Source organism: Populus alba, chromosome 9 (assembly GCF_005239225.2).
Source record: "Populus alba chromosome 9, ASM523922v2, whole genome shotgun sequence".
NCBI classification, from domain to species: domain Eukaryota; kingdom Viridiplantae; phylum Streptophyta; class Magnoliopsida; order Malpighiales; family Salicaceae; genus Populus; species Populus alba.
The window spans coordinates 5795272-5813810 of NC_133292.1; the positions used below are offsets into that span (position 1 = coordinate 5795272).

Sequence of the window (18539 nt, forward strand, 5' to 3'; positions counted from 1 at the left end):
CGGATCCGGTGTCTCTTTCAAATTCTCAAAGCTCATAAAATAATGATTTTATTGTGATGGTGTCCAGGAATAAGAGAGGGCAAGAAGGGCTCGCTGAGTTGACCAGGCTCTCTTCTGGAAACTCTTCCTAGTTGAGTTACAAGGATCACCCAACAAATTGAAAAAAAAAAAATCTTATCCATAGCATTATTGTTTTCATAAATAATGTGATCAACTGACCGAATAAAGAGTCCCAGAAAGAAACTCCACCTAATCCACTCACAATGCTAATATATTTTAAAGAAAAAAACTGTCCAATTTCTTTTTATCTAATTATATGAAGGGAAAAAAAAAAAAGAGTTTTTGCAGGGCCGGTGGAAGTCAAGGGATTGTGCTGCAGGCTTATTGACAAAAATAGAAGGAAAAAAAAAAAAGCATTGTCAAGGCCACGCGAGAGAAAGGGAAGCCAGAACCCTAGTCTCTAATCTACTCTACAACTCTCTTGTCATTGTATGAACAGGAATGGTCAATAATTGAGAGCAGTGGCCTGCCCCTCCTCCTGTTTGATGGCTGTCATATTCTGTACTGGGTTTCTTGATAATGTATTGCATCAGCCGTCGCTTATGCGCATCGTGTAAAGCTACGATGACTAGAGATATATTTCTCTATCAAGTTTATAGAATGCACGTTACGCTTGCTCATAAGAGAGAGAGAGAGAGAGAGAGAGAGAGAGAGAGAGAGGAGTCGTCGCGTCTACTAAGAAGTCATCAATGGGGTTTACTGGTTTTGAAAAGAAAAGTGACAGGAGATTTATCCATTTCATATTTGCTAGAACAAGCAAAGGCTTGTTAACGAAGAAATTCCTTGTCTGTCTCTTTTTTTCTCTCTCATCTTATAACTTTGCAAACACTGTGGCTTCAACACCGATTAATGTTTTTGGACTTCAAAGTTGATTACTTTGTCAAATCTTGAATTATTGTTGTAGAATATTTGATCTACAACAATAATTCAAGATTATTGTTGGTAACCTGACGCGCTCCAGAATAATTATATATTAAAAAGAAACTATTTTGCCCTGGAAAGATATTGTAATTTCGTACTCAAATGCATTGTTTACTGAAATAGTATATTGATGTTTTTGTCTCTTCAAGTTTTTTTACAAGGTATATTAATTATTATTAAATTAATTTAAAATAAATAAGTTTTTTTCATTTCTTGTTTACTGAAATTATTATTAAATTAACTATTATTTGATCAAGTGGCGAGCTCTTTGTACCTCTTTTTTCTCCTTTTGACAAGTTTTTGTAATATTTTAAGGAAGATAAACCAAACACGTTGCCTGTCGGAAGCATTATTTTAGTTAAGCCAACACCATATTTTTAATCCTGACACGGTGGTGTGGTGTGGTGTGTGGAGGAGTGCTTTTAAAAGTCTTTGATTTGTTTTAGATTTAAATTAAATTTTTTATATTTTTAATCTGTTTTGATGCAACAATGTTAAAATTAAAATTTTAAAAATTAAAAAAATAATATTATTTTAATATATTTTTAAATAAAAACCAGTATGAAAAACAGTTCTATAACAGTTGTATCACTTTCAAAAAAAAAAAAAAAAGTTGCCAATCATTCCTCAAGGAGGTTTCTGACAAGTTACAAGTTTATATGAAAGATTAATAAATATTTAATACCACAACTAAATTACGCAGTAAGGGGTTGTTTTAGCATACAGTGAGAGAGAAGTAATTAGTGATTAAATAATGGTGAAGCTTTTATCAATTATTACTTCCATGGAATATCCTAAAAGTTATACGCAAAGGACAAGACCAAAAAGACAATCTTCACTGATGGCCTTGTTGATTTGGAATCCCAGTGGGCTCTCCACAATTCAGGAACACCCAATAAAAGAGTATTTGAGCTTTCAGATTCATCTTCACCAGCACCAGCACCAGCACCTCAGCCATTCAAGCCGACAAATCACCTCAAGTTTAACTGGCTCGAACCAAGTCCTTGGACCCCCAACCCCTAAACGTGACCAAGGGAATGGTACATTTCTGAAAGTATGCGATCAGGCTGTGACTACAAAATTTCTTTACTTCTTGGGGAAGATATCATGCCTCGGCCGCTGAAAATCTACGGGGCACTCGAGGCGTGGCCGGGGCAACACCGTGATCGGCCATCGTCCTTTGATGATCCTGGATGGTTTTATCAAACAATATGTTACTAGGATTTTCTGCGTAGCAAACATAGTAACAGCTCACACAGGCATGCGGCACTGCCATGGCAATCCTGGTCTGACACATCACATTAAACAATGAATTATGTTAAAACATCTTCTTGGATGAAAAAAGATTCTTTGGTATAGATTATAGAATGTCCAAGTTGATCACATGATCTGGACAAAAGGTCGAGTAAATAAAGTATAGAATTTGTCAAATAAGAGCTACCAACCATGAGGTATCCAATGAAAAAGGACAGGAGCGAGAGAGTAGCAGTGAAGGTTTGATGCACTCTGGCAGTCCAGGCAGCCACAACAATAACGCAAATGGATCCACTGCATACACCTGTGAGGAAGCAAATCGAGCTGGTTATGTCCGAGTCCACAATGGATTCCATTCCTTGTCTTACAAATAGTTGCCAGGTGTCTTGTGACGCCTGCACAAATCCTTTTCCATATGTAGCTACCTGCGACAAAGGTTTAGAGGATCAATCGATCTGAGATGGCCATACTAAGAATGGAGTTTTATAGATGATGTGAATCGGACCACAATAAACAGTGGAGATGATAACTCCGGCAAAAGACAGGTAACTCGGCTATCAGAAGAAGGCAACAAAAAAATGTTTGTGAACCAAGCAATAATCTTTCAAAACTGATTTGCCTGCAATGCCAGATTATCTACATGTGCTTCAACTCGAGCAGAGCGCCCATTTTAGGATTTCTTACAAGAAACCAAGCAAACGGTAAGTAAATTTGTTGGGGTGAAGTTTTAAAAGAGATATTACCTGTACAAAGGCCCAGCCGTTGCCATATCTGAAGATAGACTGCATAACATTAAGACAGCAGTGAGCACAGGAAAACATGAATTCATCCTCTCCCTCTAGCAAATTCAAACCCCGAACAACAACTCTCAGTGCTTCAATAGTTGGCACAAAAAGAGACCCCAAACAAGCACTTCCAAGGTTCTGAGTAAAAGCTCTTTGGAAACAATTCTGAGGGATAGATTGCATTCCTCGAAGATAATATAGAGCGATCACCCTACTAACAGTCAGATTAACGATGTTCCTCATAACTTCTGCAGTCCAAGCCAAGCTTAAAACCAATACAATAATTACCAAAGGAGTAAAGTGGAAATTCATGGCTCCAATTACAGCTAAAATCCACAAAGACATCCACATGAATCCAACTCCAAGCATCCAATAAGTGGGTTGGTTCAAATCACCGAATTTTGGAACCGGTTCAAGCGATTTAATCAAAATCTCGGTGCAAAATCCAATTCTCTGGGTAACCCAGCAAGCATATAAGCCATTGCCGATTGCGAAAGCAATAAGACAAACTCCAACACCATCGGTAGAAGCCCTTTGGAAGCAAATTAAAAGAATTCCGGCCGATAATGACAAGAAAAAAGAGCTCCACAATATGAAGGGAACCATGATCCTGGGCCATTGCCTAACTGCCTTTTGCCATACAAACGCTAGAGTAATGCTTAGTAGAGATGCTGTTTCAACTTGTGGGAGGTAAAACTTCAATATCCTCCTCTCTTTCCTTTTAACACTTTCCGAAGCTTCTATTAGTCCTTGAATTCCCTTGAATATAAGGAAAGATACTAGCCCAACAGCGGCAACCATGTGAAAGACAAACAGAAACAGAGATATTTTGTTGGTGTATCTTCTTGAATTCAATGTTGTTTGTGATGGCTGGTCACAAAGCGGGAATCCCAAAAATATTTCAGATCAATAACTTCAAAAATCAGCAAAAGTTTTATTTTTTGCTAGAGAGGGGGGGGGGGGGGGGCGCATCTAACTACTTTCTTGTTAAATTTATAACACTGAAACAATAAAGAATTCATGAGGCCCTTTCTATATCCTATAAACATACTAATAAAGTTCAAATTAATTGCTTTGAAAAAAACAGTTTGACCAACACAGACCAAAACTTAGAAAAATATCTGGTAAAAAATGTTCAAAATTTCTTCATAATCAACCGAGTTTAGTAATAATCACTGCTAAATTCAGAAAGCAAAAACCCTCAAAAAACTAAAAATCAAAACTTTAAAACAAAAAAAGAAAGAAAGAAAAAGGAGCTGAAGCTATCTTGTACATGAGTAGTAACTGTGAAGAGCAAGATATTAACTTACTTGTGGGATTGGTGCAGAACGAGGCAGAGAAGTCTGAGAAGGAGAAGGAAAAATGTTAAAGATTTCTTCATAATCAACCGAGTTTAGTAATCACTGCTAAATTCAGAAAGCAAAAACCTTCAAAAAACTAAAAATCAAAACTTTATAACAAAAAAAGAAAGAAAGAAAAAGGAGCTGAAGCTATCTTGTACTTGAGTAGTAACTGTGAAGAGCAAGAAATTAACTTACTTCTGGGATTGGTGCAGATTCTGCAGAACGAGGCAGAGAAGTCTGAGAAGGAGAAGGAAAAATGTTAAAGATTTCTTCATAATCAACCGAGTTTAGTAATCACTGCTAAATTCAGAAAGCAAAAACCTTCAAAAAACTAAAAATCAAAACTTTATAACAAAAAAAGAAAGAAAGAAAAAGGAGCTGAAGCTATCTTGTACTTGAGTAGTAACTGTGAAGAGCAAGAAACTAACTTACTTCTGGGATTGGTGCAGAACGAGGCAGAGAAGTCCGAGAAGGAGAAGGAGTAGGCATTCCGGAAGAACCACCGATGACAATCCTCAAAGGGTTTGTTGGGTTCAACCTTTGCATCATTGCCACATGAGAACCTCCAAACTGGTTATTTAGATCATTATTTACATCAAAGTTACTGCTGTCTATCACCTTTCCTTGGACACCCAACACTTCTCCTTTCTCCACATCTCCCCCCTCTTCTTTCCTCTCATTCCCCTCCTCCTCCTTCTCCCCCTCCTCTCTCCTCTCACTCTCTCTCTCTACCACCTAAGAAGAATAAAAATCCCGAAACCGTGAGCAACTCAAACAAGACACCAAGCAAGTAAAAATTTAAAAATAAAAAATAAAACGTGTTATAGAAAGTAATTGCGGTATCCTGTCTTACAGGTTCTGCAGCGCCCATAATGGTGGTGGTGGTGACGTCAGCTTCCCGGTGGCGGCTGCTATGGTGTGGTGATGTATGTATGTATAAAATATGTTGATGGGTATATTGTGCTGATCATGGCCCGTCTTTTTGGGTAGGTGATATATGGTGGCGATGCTGCTATGTCCTTTTCATTTTCCTTTGTTTTCCCCTGTAATTTTGAGGACATACTTTTATTATATTACCGCATAATCTCAGAATATTGATGACCGAGCACACGTAAATCAACTGACACGAGGCTGTTATAGCTTGACAAGATAGCTTTGTCATCTTTATAGTTCTGCTCAGCTCGAATCTAGATTATTCGAAGCTACTTCTGTATAATTACCGGTACCAGAGGGTCAAAAATAGACTCGGAATATTGCAGAAACAACACGTGCCTTTTATATACTGTAAAACACGCGCCATTGAGAGTGGAACTGCTTAATTAGTTATTGGTGTGTCATGAATCGATAGGGCACGTGTGCTGAGGTTTTTACTGAGTATATACATTGTAGGTTATGGATGCGGGGTTTGGTAATGTGATCAACGGCTTAGATTTCTTTGTGATGGCAGCGTTGATGATGAGAGCGAAGAACGGTGGATGTTGACTTCCGAGAAGGAGAGGCATAATCCAAGCAGATACTATAATGTACCTTGTCGTGTTGTGTAATAATAATACATTAATTAGTTAGCTTCTTCTCTCTCTCTCTCTCTCTCTAAAAAATTAATTGTGCTGTTTGGTACTATTTTTTTTTTTTTGGGTGACATGAGCTTCACTTGTAGCTAATAAAGTAATAAAAAAACTTAAGGATGTGTACAATACTTAGATATCGTTTGAATATTATTTCGGATATAATAGACGATGGAAACATTAAAAATTAAAAATAAGGTAGAAAAAAAAATAGAGATAAAATTATATTTGATTGTGAAGTATAAGATAGATTGGTTGTTGATATATACTATGTTTGATTATGATTGATAAGATATAATTAATAATGTTTAAAAATATAAAAAATTTATTTTACTCTTAATATATATATTGTTGCCAAACTTTTATATTTTAAAAATAATTAGATATTATTTTTTACTTTAATTTATATTGAGGGCTGAAATTAACAATATTATAATAACTCTAGTTATAAAATCAACACTGACCTGATGGCTTAACCCGTTTCAAGTCAACCTAGGATTTGATCTGATTCGAGTTTAAAAAAAAAAAACAATGAGAGATTTTATGTTCTATGATTAAGGCAACAAAAAACATCTAAACGAGCGAATTAAGTGTTACAGTGATATTAATAAATAATACAATTTAACTCAGTTAAACACAACAATCAATAACATAATTAAATTACTTAAAACAAATAGGTTAGGGTAAGAATTTGCTAGCTTGATTTTTATTGTGATTCGGCAAACTTATATTCAGATCTCAAGTACCAAACTGGTATTGAATATTATATTCCCTCATTAGTCCAAGTCCAAAAATAAAATTATCGCTTGATAAATCTATACCAATATTTTTATACCAATTGAAGATATTTTCCTTTAGAGATCTTTCTCTCACATGAATACATGCTCTCTTAAAAAAAAAAGTTTTGGTGAAAACACCTCACCAATACCAATATATTTTTACCTAGCTCTTAAAGGTTTACAGGAGTGGTTTTGTTATTGCAATTAAACTCTCTCAATAAACTGTATAGTACAATTCAAAGTTCTAATATTTTTGTATCTCACAAGATAACACATAAATAATTTGAAAGTATTTGAGTATAATGAGTATGAGATTAAATACTCTCTTGCTAAAATATGAAACTTTTAATTATATCAATTAAATATAATCAAAGATTTATGATTATTATGTGTTTTTGCACTTAAATTAGCTTATATATCATATAGGTTACTATCATCTTCTTGATTTTATAATCAGGCAAGCTATATATGTGTTTTTAACATAAACTAAATGTTTATAGCCTACAGTTTCACCAATGGCTGGAAGGGTTGACCAATTGGATGTAGAATTTCAAATTTATCAGTTTCAATTTATATGGATTTTTAGAACTATCCATGTATTTTTATCAATTATTATAAATATATTCATGGTGAAGGGAGTGGATTAATTATTTTTTTTGGTGCTATTATGATAATTTATAAGATTTACATAAAGCACTAAAATAAATATTTATTTTCCTTAGTTCTTCAACATGCTTTCTTTTTGGACTTTTTCATGATTTTTTTTTAATGAAATTCTTTATGTTTATTAATACGATGTTTATATAAATATATTTAAAACTTATTCCCAACCAAACATATTATTAATCAATTTTTCTTCAAATTGTCATCATCAAAATATATATATAAAATAAATACGTGACCTAAAGGTCAATAATATTGAATCGACCTAACCCAGGTCAAAAATCCAGGTCAACCCGTTGTTTTTATATAAAATATGTAGGCTTCTTAAAATCCGGGTTAACTTTTGTTTTTTTTTATATAAAAAAATTTTGAAGAATATTAACAACCAGACTTGTAAAAAAAAAAAAAAGGATCTTTTAACAAAAGCTGTTTTTGTAGTTGTATTAAAAAAGTACTCAATTGAAAGGAAGCTTGTTTGCGGTACCGTGGTAAAATATATATTTTAAAATAATTTGTTTTGGACATCAATATATATAAAATAAATAAAATAAAATTCCAAGAATTTTAAAAAACACCGTCAAAGTTATTTCGTTGCGCCATAACGTAGAGCCCAAGTCCCCGACGTAGGTGCGTGACGGGTCAAGGAAGACTTGGGTTCGGGTCATGTTTTCTTCCATTTAGACAACCTTGGCCACCATGTGGATCATGGCCATTCAAAACGAGTCACGTGCCAGAAAGCTAATACTGGTGAAAGGGTAACCAATACCTTTTTGCCACTTTTTGAAACCAGTCAATTATTCAGACAAACTTGTGGGCAATCTGGGTGGTTAATGTCTGTGGGTCTGATTAATAAGCTTCAGAATCGAGTTAGCATGCGGATGACTAGGATCCACCTCAATTCTGTCTCTTCTCTCTCAAAATCAAAACAGTTGCAGTGGATAATGATGGGACAGCAACAATCGGCAAATCCAGCCAATAATTATGAGAGTGATGAAGATTTAAAATATTTTTTTTATTTTAAATAAAAATAAAAATAAAATTTTTAAAAACACGATTTACACGGATTCTCAAATACTATCTGAAACCAGAACACTGTTTGTTCAAGATTAAATATATACTGGGAAAACACTCGATTACACAAGATGGTATAATTCTCCCTCGGCTCCCCTCGCCTTGAAGATTGACGACCGTTGATTCTTTGAATGGAAATTCGTTACCTCTCTCATTTGGAATGGAAAAATAGCCATCTCAACTTTCAACCAAAAGTTAAAGAGGATAAAAACTTGATTACTATTTCTATTATCAATACAGTAGGGGTCAGAGAAAAAAAACTAAGAAACCCAAAAAATCAAGAAAACCAAAAAAAAAAAAAAAAAAGAACCGGAAAAAAAAAACCGATTAAACCGATTAAAATTTTAAAAAAACCGACCGGTTCGGTATCGGTTTTAGGCTTAAAAAACCAAACCGAACCGGAAAAAAACGAGTCAAACCGAAAAACCAGAAAAACCGAGCCAAAGCCAAACCGGTTTTCCCCTAAAAAGCAAACCGAACCGAAACCGGCCGGTTCGAACCGGTTTCGGTTCGGTTTCGGTTTTTTTAAAAATAAAAAAAAATTCAGTTTGGTTACTTTTTTTATAAAAACTGAACTGAACCGGTTTTGCTTACCCCTACAATACAGCATACTAAATCAATACTTCCTAGCCATAGCAGCAGTCTCCTATGTCCGCAACGGATTACCAAAACTTGTAGAGACAGGGGCTACAAGGAAATATGGTTTACATTCAACTAATCAACCATTTATATCCAAGTCGGGCAAAACTCTCGTATCCAATCTAATATACTGTCAAAATTGATTGAGAGAGCTGACAACTCAAAGAAAAGAACAAGGAAGAATTTGACCCCCTCCCAACTTAACATGAAAAAGGCACAAAGCAAGGCATACATCAAGTTAGCATGCATCTTGCAGCATCAAGTTTCTTTCTTTGCAGCTCTTGCTGGTTCTGGTGGTGGTTTGACAATGCTTAGTTGACCACCTTCCTTGTTTGCAGCAGTAGCTGCTTTGATCTCGTTACAGTTGTTGATGAACTTGCTTAGCTCCTGGCCCACATCACAGAAAACATAGATCAGCAATCACTGAACCATGCAAAGATTCAAAAGGTCACCATGCACACAATAGACCACACATACAGTTACATAATACGGTAGCAGCAATAGTTGTGATGCCAGTCACCAGAAAATAGACAGATAAAGGCTAACTTCAGCTTACTAACCATGCTATAATAACTTTTGGGTGATCTTATACGATCCAAGCTCATGTGAGAATTAACTGAAGTTGAGTGATCTGCTATCTCACCTTGGAGACCAGAAGGGTAATGTATGACTACAATCTTGATCTTTCAGAGTATAATTCTACCCCCGGATCCATGAAAAATCCCTTGATTGAATAATTTGAATTCCTTTTGTTGTGTTAAGAAAGATTTGCTCATAAAAACAGTCGATTTAACAGTGTAGACTATCAAAATCTAGGCATCACCCTTTCCTCAACTGATAAAACAGAATGGAAGGACTCTCTAGATGAACCGAGCAAAGCATAGCGAAAGATCACAGATTGGGTTTTGAAAAAACAATTCCCAAAAAACAAACTACAGCAATAGATATGGACCATATGGTAGCATTTTTACAACTTCGATTCTTCATGAAAGTCTTCAGCAATTCTTGCACATCCTCATTAAAAGAAACAGATAAAAGGAATAAAAGATGAAGAAGGAGCAGAGGACTGGCTTGGATTCTATAAGAGCAGTTGCACAGTATAATATCCACATATGGGAAAATAACCATCCCTTACATCTCCACAATAATCAAATTCTTTAGCTGGAAAAAACTATATAAAAAAAAAAGCAGATGACAAAAACACACAGAAAATTTCTCCAGAACTGCATAAAGTGGATAGCTGAACCAGCCACCAAATCTAACAAAACTGGACCAGTTATAGCGTCATCTCATACTCAGCGCCCACTGTAATAAGAGCGCTGGTAATCAGTAATAGACGCATAATTATTACCCAAAGAACAAGTTTATCTGGGTTTTAAACTCTTCAATGACTCAAACTGCATCTTAAAAGAGGCTGTGAATACAAAACAAATCTGTAGTACATGCTTCACCCTTACAAGGTACACTGGTTTTCAAATCAATAAATATAGTAATCTATCAGTAAGGAAATACAAAATTTCCAATGCAAGTCAAAGCATCTGCTAATTGACTTTTAACAATATCATCAAGCAGTGACAGTTTACAAAATTGAGCAATCATACCCTATCAGCATCCATCTCCTTCGTAAAATTTGATGGCTTCACATATCTCTTCCCTGCAATAGAAGTTTAGAGATTTATTTATTTAATTTTCTTGAAACTAATAAATAAAAAACACAGTTTTAGAGATTGCAAGGAAGCAAACAATCTGACCTTTGCGGATGTGAGTGATTTTTCCATGGCGATTAGGTGGGACTATTTTCTTCTTCTGTTGGCCTTTGAATAGATTGTTTTTTTGTGTCATCGCAGATGTTAGGGTTTTTCCTTTTCTGCTGCTGCTGCTTCTTCTTCTATGACTTTTTAGGGTTTTAGACTTTTAGTCCAACATATTTTTTTTTTAACTTTGAGCGAAAAATTCTTCAGCATGTTTTTTTAAAAAATTAAATTTATTTTTAATTTTTATTTTTAATTTATTTTTATTTTTTTATATGCTTATATTAAAAATATATTTTTAAATAAAAAAATACGTTAAAATCAACCTTCCAAATATTATAAATACTCACATTTATGATATAAGAAAATAAATACAGTAAAAATAGAAATAATAAAGATAGAATTTTTTTTTTCTCTTTTCTGTTTATCTCATTCTATTTATAATATAAATATTAATAGTTTAATATTAAAGACACATAGTTTAATTGCTTTTTTTGTTCATGGGGGAGGAGTATAAACAGATTTTTTTGTAACTTTATTTGGTGAAAAATTGTATGTTTTCAAGTTATGCAGTGTTTGGAATTGTAATTGAGCTGTATTTTTTAAATTTTAAATTATTTTAATGTGATAATGCTAAGAATAAATTTTAAAAAAATAAAAAATATGTTATTTGATGTATTTGTAAATAAAAAGTCTTTAAAATCATTTCCTTGCATTATAAATACTCAAATTTATAATATAAAAAGGAAATAAATACGGTAAAAACAGAAACAATGAAGAGAAGTTTTTTTTTTTTTCCAATTCTTCCTGTTTTATTTTTCTTTTCTGTTTCTCTCTTTCTATTTATAAAATAAATACTAATACTATAAAATTTTCTTGTAACGAAGGGTTCTTCTGTTTAATTGAGTTAGCTGGATGTGAACCTGTTTTGATGGATTTTATAATAGGTTAGTCAATCAATAATTGCAACGAAGGCTTTATCCTCACTCTGTCTCCTCCTCTTTTTGTGCTCAGCTCTTCTTCCTCTCGTATTAATGGTCCTCCCTTCATTTATATGGGGAGTGGCTCCCCTCTCCCCTCTTCCACTATCCATTAAGAGTTGGGGAGCTCTGGCTTTTATTAGGGGCTTCTAATTGTAGATTTATTTTTCAATATATCTTCTTTCTTTTTTTACTATTGAAGATTGTATAATACAAAACAATCTAAAATTATAAATTTTATTTTTTCACAATTGATTATTACCAAACACACCCTTAAAAGCAGCTTGTTTAAGGTTGCTATTATAAATATATATAAAAAAATTAAAATTTGTTAAAACTCAAAAACAATTGCTCAGATTTTACTTTTGCATTTTGCTAGATTTATCTGTCTTTCTGCAGCATCTACATTGACAACTTGCTATTGTGATTATGTTTAAACATGTTGTTTGTGATTGATTTCCCTTATCAATGAATAATCAGATATTATTTTTATTATAAACAAATAGAATATGATTTTTTTTTATATCATATCATAAAGCAGGTTCAGACATGATTCCATTCATACAGCTAGCATCAATTCATATGTTTGATGTTGTCTGATCAAACTCTATATCGTATTCAACCAGGACCACAGAGACTAAAAAAATGAGGAACTCAAGAATCTATTTTACTTGCTTAAAGCCATTTAGAGGCCTGAATAGCTTTACCCAAGGCTATTGTCTAGCAAAACGAAATTTTACAGCAAGAATTTGATTAGACATGTCGATCACATTGAAAATGAAGCATTTCAAATCGGCTAGGCTAGGCTAGACTACACGAGGGCATAGCATCATGCAATCTCATGCAAGCTCATAACGACTAGTCACCAGGTCTGAAATAAGATAAGCTAAGAAACCTTCATCATCCAACTCAACACAAAAACAAGAGATTTATCTTTAATGCGAGGTAAAAAACGCCAAATTAAACCAGAACCACCTGGATATTCTACTCAAAATTCAAATGACAGGTCTACCTTCAAGTTAAATTTCTTATCTCATCAAAAGTTACACGTCCAACTTCAAGCAAAATAAGGTGAAAATTGACGCCTGATCTGAAAAGAAAATTCAAATAACAAAACTCTAGGCAGCTCCCTTGCCCTTCTTCCTTTGTATTTTCTTCATGTAAAACTCCAGTTCTTTGCCCTCCAAGATATACCTGCAACCATAGGAAAGCAATGAAACTTACAAACATTCTTTTCCAAACGCCTAAATCTAGACCACAACTAAGAACATGCAGAAACAGGGGGAGAAGTAACATACCCATCAGCTCGTCCACACTGACCAGGACGTGATGAAATAGAAGCTAGCAATCGACCACTGCCAAATTGCTCTTCAATATGAGAGTCAAGCTTGCGAGCCTGTTGTCTCTTCTCAAGCTTCCTCTGGACATGATTGCTCTGCTTCACCTCCTCGGTAGCAGCAGCTTCACCTTCCTATAAATCAATATACAAGTTTATGGACATTTTCAAAGTGAAGTTACCAGCAAAACATACCAGTGAGATAAACCATGCTCACACACTAAAAAGGCTAAAATAATCTGATAAAGTTTTCCAATTGTGACAAAAGAAATTTACGAAGCAATTAAAACATCCATAAATGGGTGATCTGCAAAAACATTTAAAACACCATTACCTCTTCATATTTGATTAATATAGCCTATATGAACTAGCAAATAGAAGCAGAAAATTAGGTTGTATTTTTCTGACAGAAAGTGGATCAAATAAGTGACAAAAAAACACAACGGCATGGAAAAATAACAATGGATTAAAAACTATATTCTAGTTTTCCACTTGCATAAATAAATCAATGGTAAAAAAAATCAATTACCTAAGCCCACATCAGTAGCAATACAAGCATCACTTTCACACAATGAAAAAAAAAATAAAACAAATGCTATATGTAAAGATCCTACCTCTCCTTCCTTCTTGGCAGCTGCTGTAGTTTTCTTCTTGCGACCAATGTCCACACCATAGTGCTGGAGATACCACTGCTTGAAAGGTGCAGCATCAACCTGAACAATGGCACTCTTCACCAAAGTCTGAGTACGAACCAACTCATTGTTGGATGCATTGTACACCACGTCAAGAATCCTGGTCTTTCGGGTCACAGCCTCACTACCCCATGAGTAGTTTCCAGTATCAAGTCTTAGAGCACGCCACTTCACATTTCCTCCTCGAACCCTAATCCTCCTCACTGTCTTGTTGCTAGACAGCTTAGTGCTTGCAGGTTGCCTTCCGAGCTCATACCTTCAAGAGGGAAACCACGAGCATACTTAGGTGCACAAGAAAACATAAAGTAATCAGCCAGTCCACATTCAGAAATCAAATCGAACACAGAACTGCTTTAGACACACCAAAAGGATACAATCGCAGGTGTTAAAGTTTAAAGGAAGCCATCAATCAGAGCACAGAATAAAATCCATGTCGATCGATCTCCAAAGAAACGACAGCTTTTTATTGAACGAGAAGAAGAAAGTAGTTCCTTTATAAAGAGTAATAGCAAGAGAGGATTCAGCCATTCTCTCTTAGGTTGTCGACCTTCCTTGAATGATTTTGATCAAATTTAAGGGAAATAAAGCCTTCGTGTATGAAATCAGGCAAACAAGGGAGCAAGAGAACCAAGGAATAATCAACAATAAGTGGCTAGTTAAGCTAAATCAAGTGCTTAGCTTAAAAAAAGTGGCTGGTCTGAACTCGGACAAAGTGATGAAACCAGGATCTCAAGGAGAAAAGTTTCAAACTGTGTCTAGATTCGAAATAACCAAATCTTTTCCACAGATCAGAAAGGAAAACACGTAGAGAAGTGCAGTTGTTCTTGTAAAAGAAATATATATAAAAAAAAAGTTGAAGAACGTCATACTTTCTCTTCTTTCTCCAAGCTTTCTTCTTGCCTCCAGTGGCCCTCCTCTTGTGCATGGAATCACGAGAAATCCCTAATCAAAACATACAAAAAATTTTGAATTATTAGCATATCCAAAACCGACCACAGAGAGAGAGATCAAGACAGTAGAAATATTTGACAAAGATTGTTCACCCATTTTTGCAGAGGCAAGATGCTAAGGTTTCTCTGCTGAGAGCTGCTAGGGTATGAGACAACTGGGAGGGACTTATGCTTTGCGCCTGTTTTTATAGTATAAAACCCTAGACCCTTCAATTACTATCTTGCCCTCCGAGTTCTCGAGCACAATCGTTTGAAGTTTGATCGTGGAGTAAACGGCGACGTTCCTTCTTGTTTAGGTTTTAATTGCATTTTAATATAAAACATGATTTACTTTTAAGTTCCTTCTCATGTTTCAGTAAAAGAAAACCAATTAAATTAAAATATACCATGATGTTTTACACAAGTAAAATTATTTTATTGTAAATTATAAATTAAATCAATAAATGCATAACAATCATAACATATAACTTTGAAATAATTTACTTTTCAGTAATTATAAAATAAAATTTCATTAAATTAAATTAAAATTCACATTATAATTAACAATCAACTTTCTCTATTATTTATAGTTAGCGTGCCTGTTTAGAAATATGATTATGATTGTTTTTTTAAAGTATTTTTTTATCTTAAAATGCATCAGAATTATGTTTTTTTAATTTTTAAAAATTATTTTTGAGATTAGCGCATCAAAACTATTCAAAACATATAAAAAAATTAATTTTTCACAAAAAAAAAAACATTTAAACTTTTTAAAAATACAAAGTTGACTACATTTCTAAACGCTTCCTTGATTACTTATGAGTGTCGCTTTTAGTCCATTTCCACTATTGGTGGTGATTTTTTTTTATATTTATCAAAATAATTTTAAAATTACTATAAATATTGTCATGGTGCTTAAGTGTGTCTTTGAAATTTTTCAAATGCTCTAATATTTCTCAAGAACCTGAATTCTAAATTTTTTTTAAAAATCAAAGCATAAAAAAAAAAAATACTAAAAATGAGGTGAAAAGAAATTTAAAAAATCTGAAAAATATAAGTACTAAAGTCTTACTCCACATACTTTTTTATAATGAATTTTGTAAATTAAGAGATTGAAAAAAATAATAAGAACTAATTTTTATTATTGTCAATTTTTGTCAATTAGTTAATAATGATATCTATAAAAACCAAGATTTATTTAGGTGTAAAAAAGAATTATCTGAGATTAATTCATTACTTATCAATAATTTATTTATTTAAAATAAATTTACAACAATTCCCTCGTGAGCACAGGCACAAATTTGGAGCATTCACTTATAGAATTAAACTGTTATTGCACTTGAGGTCTTGGCCTTATGATGAAAGGGGCTTGTTCATTTTTTCTGCACCAGGCTTCAAACCTCACTATGCATGTTTGTCACCACCACGGCGTCTTACATGCTCACTGGGTTTGCAGAATGTTCAATGGGCCGTGGAATTAGTCGTGGTACGCGAAGCTGGCCTGGACAGCCACATAAAATAAAAAAAAAAGTTCCATTGATAAGAGATGTTACATCAGAGATGTTAAAATAATATAATTAAAAATTTTTTTATTTAAAATATATTAAAATAATATTTTATTATTATTTTTTAAAAATTTATTTGTATATTAAAATGTTATAAAAATATTTTAAAACTAATTTAAAATATTTTAAAAAAATTCAAATAAAAAACATCTCATCCTCGATTACAAACTGCAACTAAAATTGTTTTGCCGATAAATTTTTAAATAAAAACAAAATCATGTTTGTTCGCACCCCTCTTGTCTTGCTTGCTTGGAAGTTTGTTTTTTAGGTCTTGTTTATTTGTTAGAAAATAATATTTTTTTTAAATAGTTTTCTTGAAAAGTAAATTTCTATAAAGTAAACTATTATTTTATGCTTGATAGTATTATGAAAAATACATTAAAAAATATTTTTCAGTATTTGGTTACGTCAGGAAAAATAAATTAGAAAATAACTTATTAATATTTTTTTTCAAATTTATTAAAATAATAAGAAATAAATCTTATAATTTAAAAAATTAAATGAGAATGAAATTGAAAAAAATATCTTATTTCATCAATTATCTCAAATAAAATAAATAACAATCAAACTAATGAAGATTAGATCCAGCAAATAAAAAAAATTAAAAGATGATAAAATTAAAATTAAAATAGTTATAATTATAATTTTATAAATTATTTCAAATAAAATAAGTAACAATCAAAAGAACGATGACCAAATTTGATAAATAAAAAATTTCAATTAAAAAAATAACAATAGAAAAGTAAATAACAATTGTGAAAATAAAAATCAAATTCTAAGGGTACAATAAATAAAAAAGATGCAAAACAAAATATATAGCAATTAAAAGTTTGATGGCTAAATTTGATATAATCAACAAATAATATGATATTTTTTATTTTTTCACAACTTTTGAAAAAGTGTTTTTTTGATCAAAATAAAATGAAAACACTTTTGTCGATATCAAGCCAAATTTTTCTTTGATTATAAAGTGTTTCCCGTTAACTAATTTTATTAATGGCAAACAAACACATGAAAGTTTGGAAAGTGTTTTTAGAAAAGTATTTTCCATGAAACAAACAGAGCCTTAAATTGTTTTTGTTTTCTGCTAGTTTTCATGTTAACGTTGAAAAAAAAATAATATGTTTAGTAACAAAAGAAATTATGTTTTATGCCGTGGAATCCACTAAAAAATTAAGTTTGAAATGCAGGTTTTATCTAGCAGTTTTTATATATTTTTTGAACCAAGTTTCATAAATATTTCCTGGTATATTTGGAAGTATGACTACAATTGTTTTTCAAAGTGTTCTTTATTCGGAAATGCATCAAAATAATATTTATTTTTTTAAAAATCAAATTTGACATTAGCGTATTAAAATGATTTGAAAATACAAAAAACATATTAATTTGAAGCAAAGAAAAAAAAATAAAAAAATTTATTTTTTTTTCAAAAAACGTTTTTTAAAACACAAAAACAAACAGGGTAAACATTTTATCTAAATATTTTATACATGTTTTTTTTACCACACATAAATTTTAATCATAATTTTTACGAAACAAGTATCTAAATCTAGCTAGAACTAGAATTAAAAATATTTTTTCTAAACTTACTAATTTTAAACTATAATCATGAAAACTATCTAAAGAATAAACACACCCTGAACAATTTCATAAATCACTTGTACATACTATTAATTTATAAATTTTAATCACGATGATTACTAGGAGTAGCAAAAGTTTCAATTGATAGGTTGTAGAATATTTGAATCGTTGTTTTTTGTATAAGAATAAAAGATTTAAACAATCTTTCAATGTTTCGAATTTTATCTTTATTTTGAATTCTGGTAATTTAGATTATATTAAAAAAACATAAGAATATTTTTTTTTATCCATTTTCAACATGTACTAAAATTATAACAAGCAACTTATTGATTTTTTTGGTTTAATTAAATCCTTACTTTAATTCTTGATTTATATTAATATAGAACTAAACTGTACAATTCTAGATTATAATATCAGTTGTAACTTGTAACTCTTTTTAAATAAATAAACTAAACCAATTTCAATTTCTTATCAATAATAAACTCACTTTTCAAACGTAATTATAACTTTTAATCTTTTCTTGAAACTCCTTTTATTTTTATATTTTTTTATCGTAACTTTTTTTTCTTCAAAATGGTTTCAGAAAACAAGTAATAAAATACCAAAACAGAATTTATATTTATTT

The 18539-nt window shown here is 32.1% G+C and overlaps 3 protein-coding genes across 5 annotated transcripts; all 3 read right to left on the reverse strand.

Moving 5' to 3' along the window:
• Nucleotides 1-1635: 1635 nt before the first annotated feature.
• Nucleotides 1636-5467, reverse strand: LOC118035104 (protein PNS1). 3 transcript variants are annotated; one of them, XM_035040591.2, is made up of 7 exons: nt 5217-5467; nt 4796-5098; nt 4559-4600; nt 4331-4363; nt 2979-3890; nt 2427-2660; nt 1636-2269 (listed from the first exon to the last, which is right to left on the reverse strand). In XM_035040591.2, the coding sequence occupies exons 1-7, from the start codon at nt 5232-5234 to the stop codon at nt 2087-2089; spliced, it is 1725 nt and encodes a 574-aa protein (XP_034896482.1). In that variant the 5' UTR covers nt 5235-5467; the 3' UTR covers nt 1636-2086. The 3 variants fall into 3 exon arrangements, with proteins under 3 accessions (XP_034896482.1, XP_034896483.1, XP_034896484.1); XM_035040592.2 differs by lacking the exon at nt 4559-4600 and having other exon boundaries at nt 5217-5465; XM_035040593.2 differs by lacking the exons at nt 4331-4363; nt 4559-4600 and having other exon boundaries at nt 5217-5466.
• Nucleotides 5468-9129: 3662 nt separating this feature from the next.
• LOC118035102 (uncharacterized) lies at nt 9130-11010 on the reverse strand. The gene is made up of 3 exons (XM_035040590.2): nt 10832-11010; nt 10682-10734; nt 9130-9467 (listed from the first exon to the last, which is right to left on the reverse strand). The coding sequence occupies exons 1-3, from the start codon at nt 10920-10922 to the stop codon at nt 9339-9341; spliced, it is 273 nt and encodes a 90-aa protein (XP_034896481.1). The 5' UTR covers nt 10923-11010; the 3' UTR covers nt 9130-9338.
• Nucleotides 11011-12771: 1761 nt separating this feature from the next.
• On the reverse strand, nt 12772-14975 carry LOC118035101 (small ribosomal subunit protein eS8). Its single transcript, XM_035040589.2, has 5 exons — nt 14883-14975; nt 14709-14781; nt 13762-14095; nt 13110-13282; nt 12772-13005 (listed from the first exon to the last, which is right to left on the reverse strand). Exons 1-5 carry the CDS (start codon nt 14884-14886, stop codon nt 12930-12932), a joined length of 660 nt encoding a protein of 219 aa, XP_034896480.1. The 5' UTR covers nt 14887-14975; the 3' UTR covers nt 12772-12929.
• Nucleotides 14976-18539: the final 3564 nt, after the last annotated feature.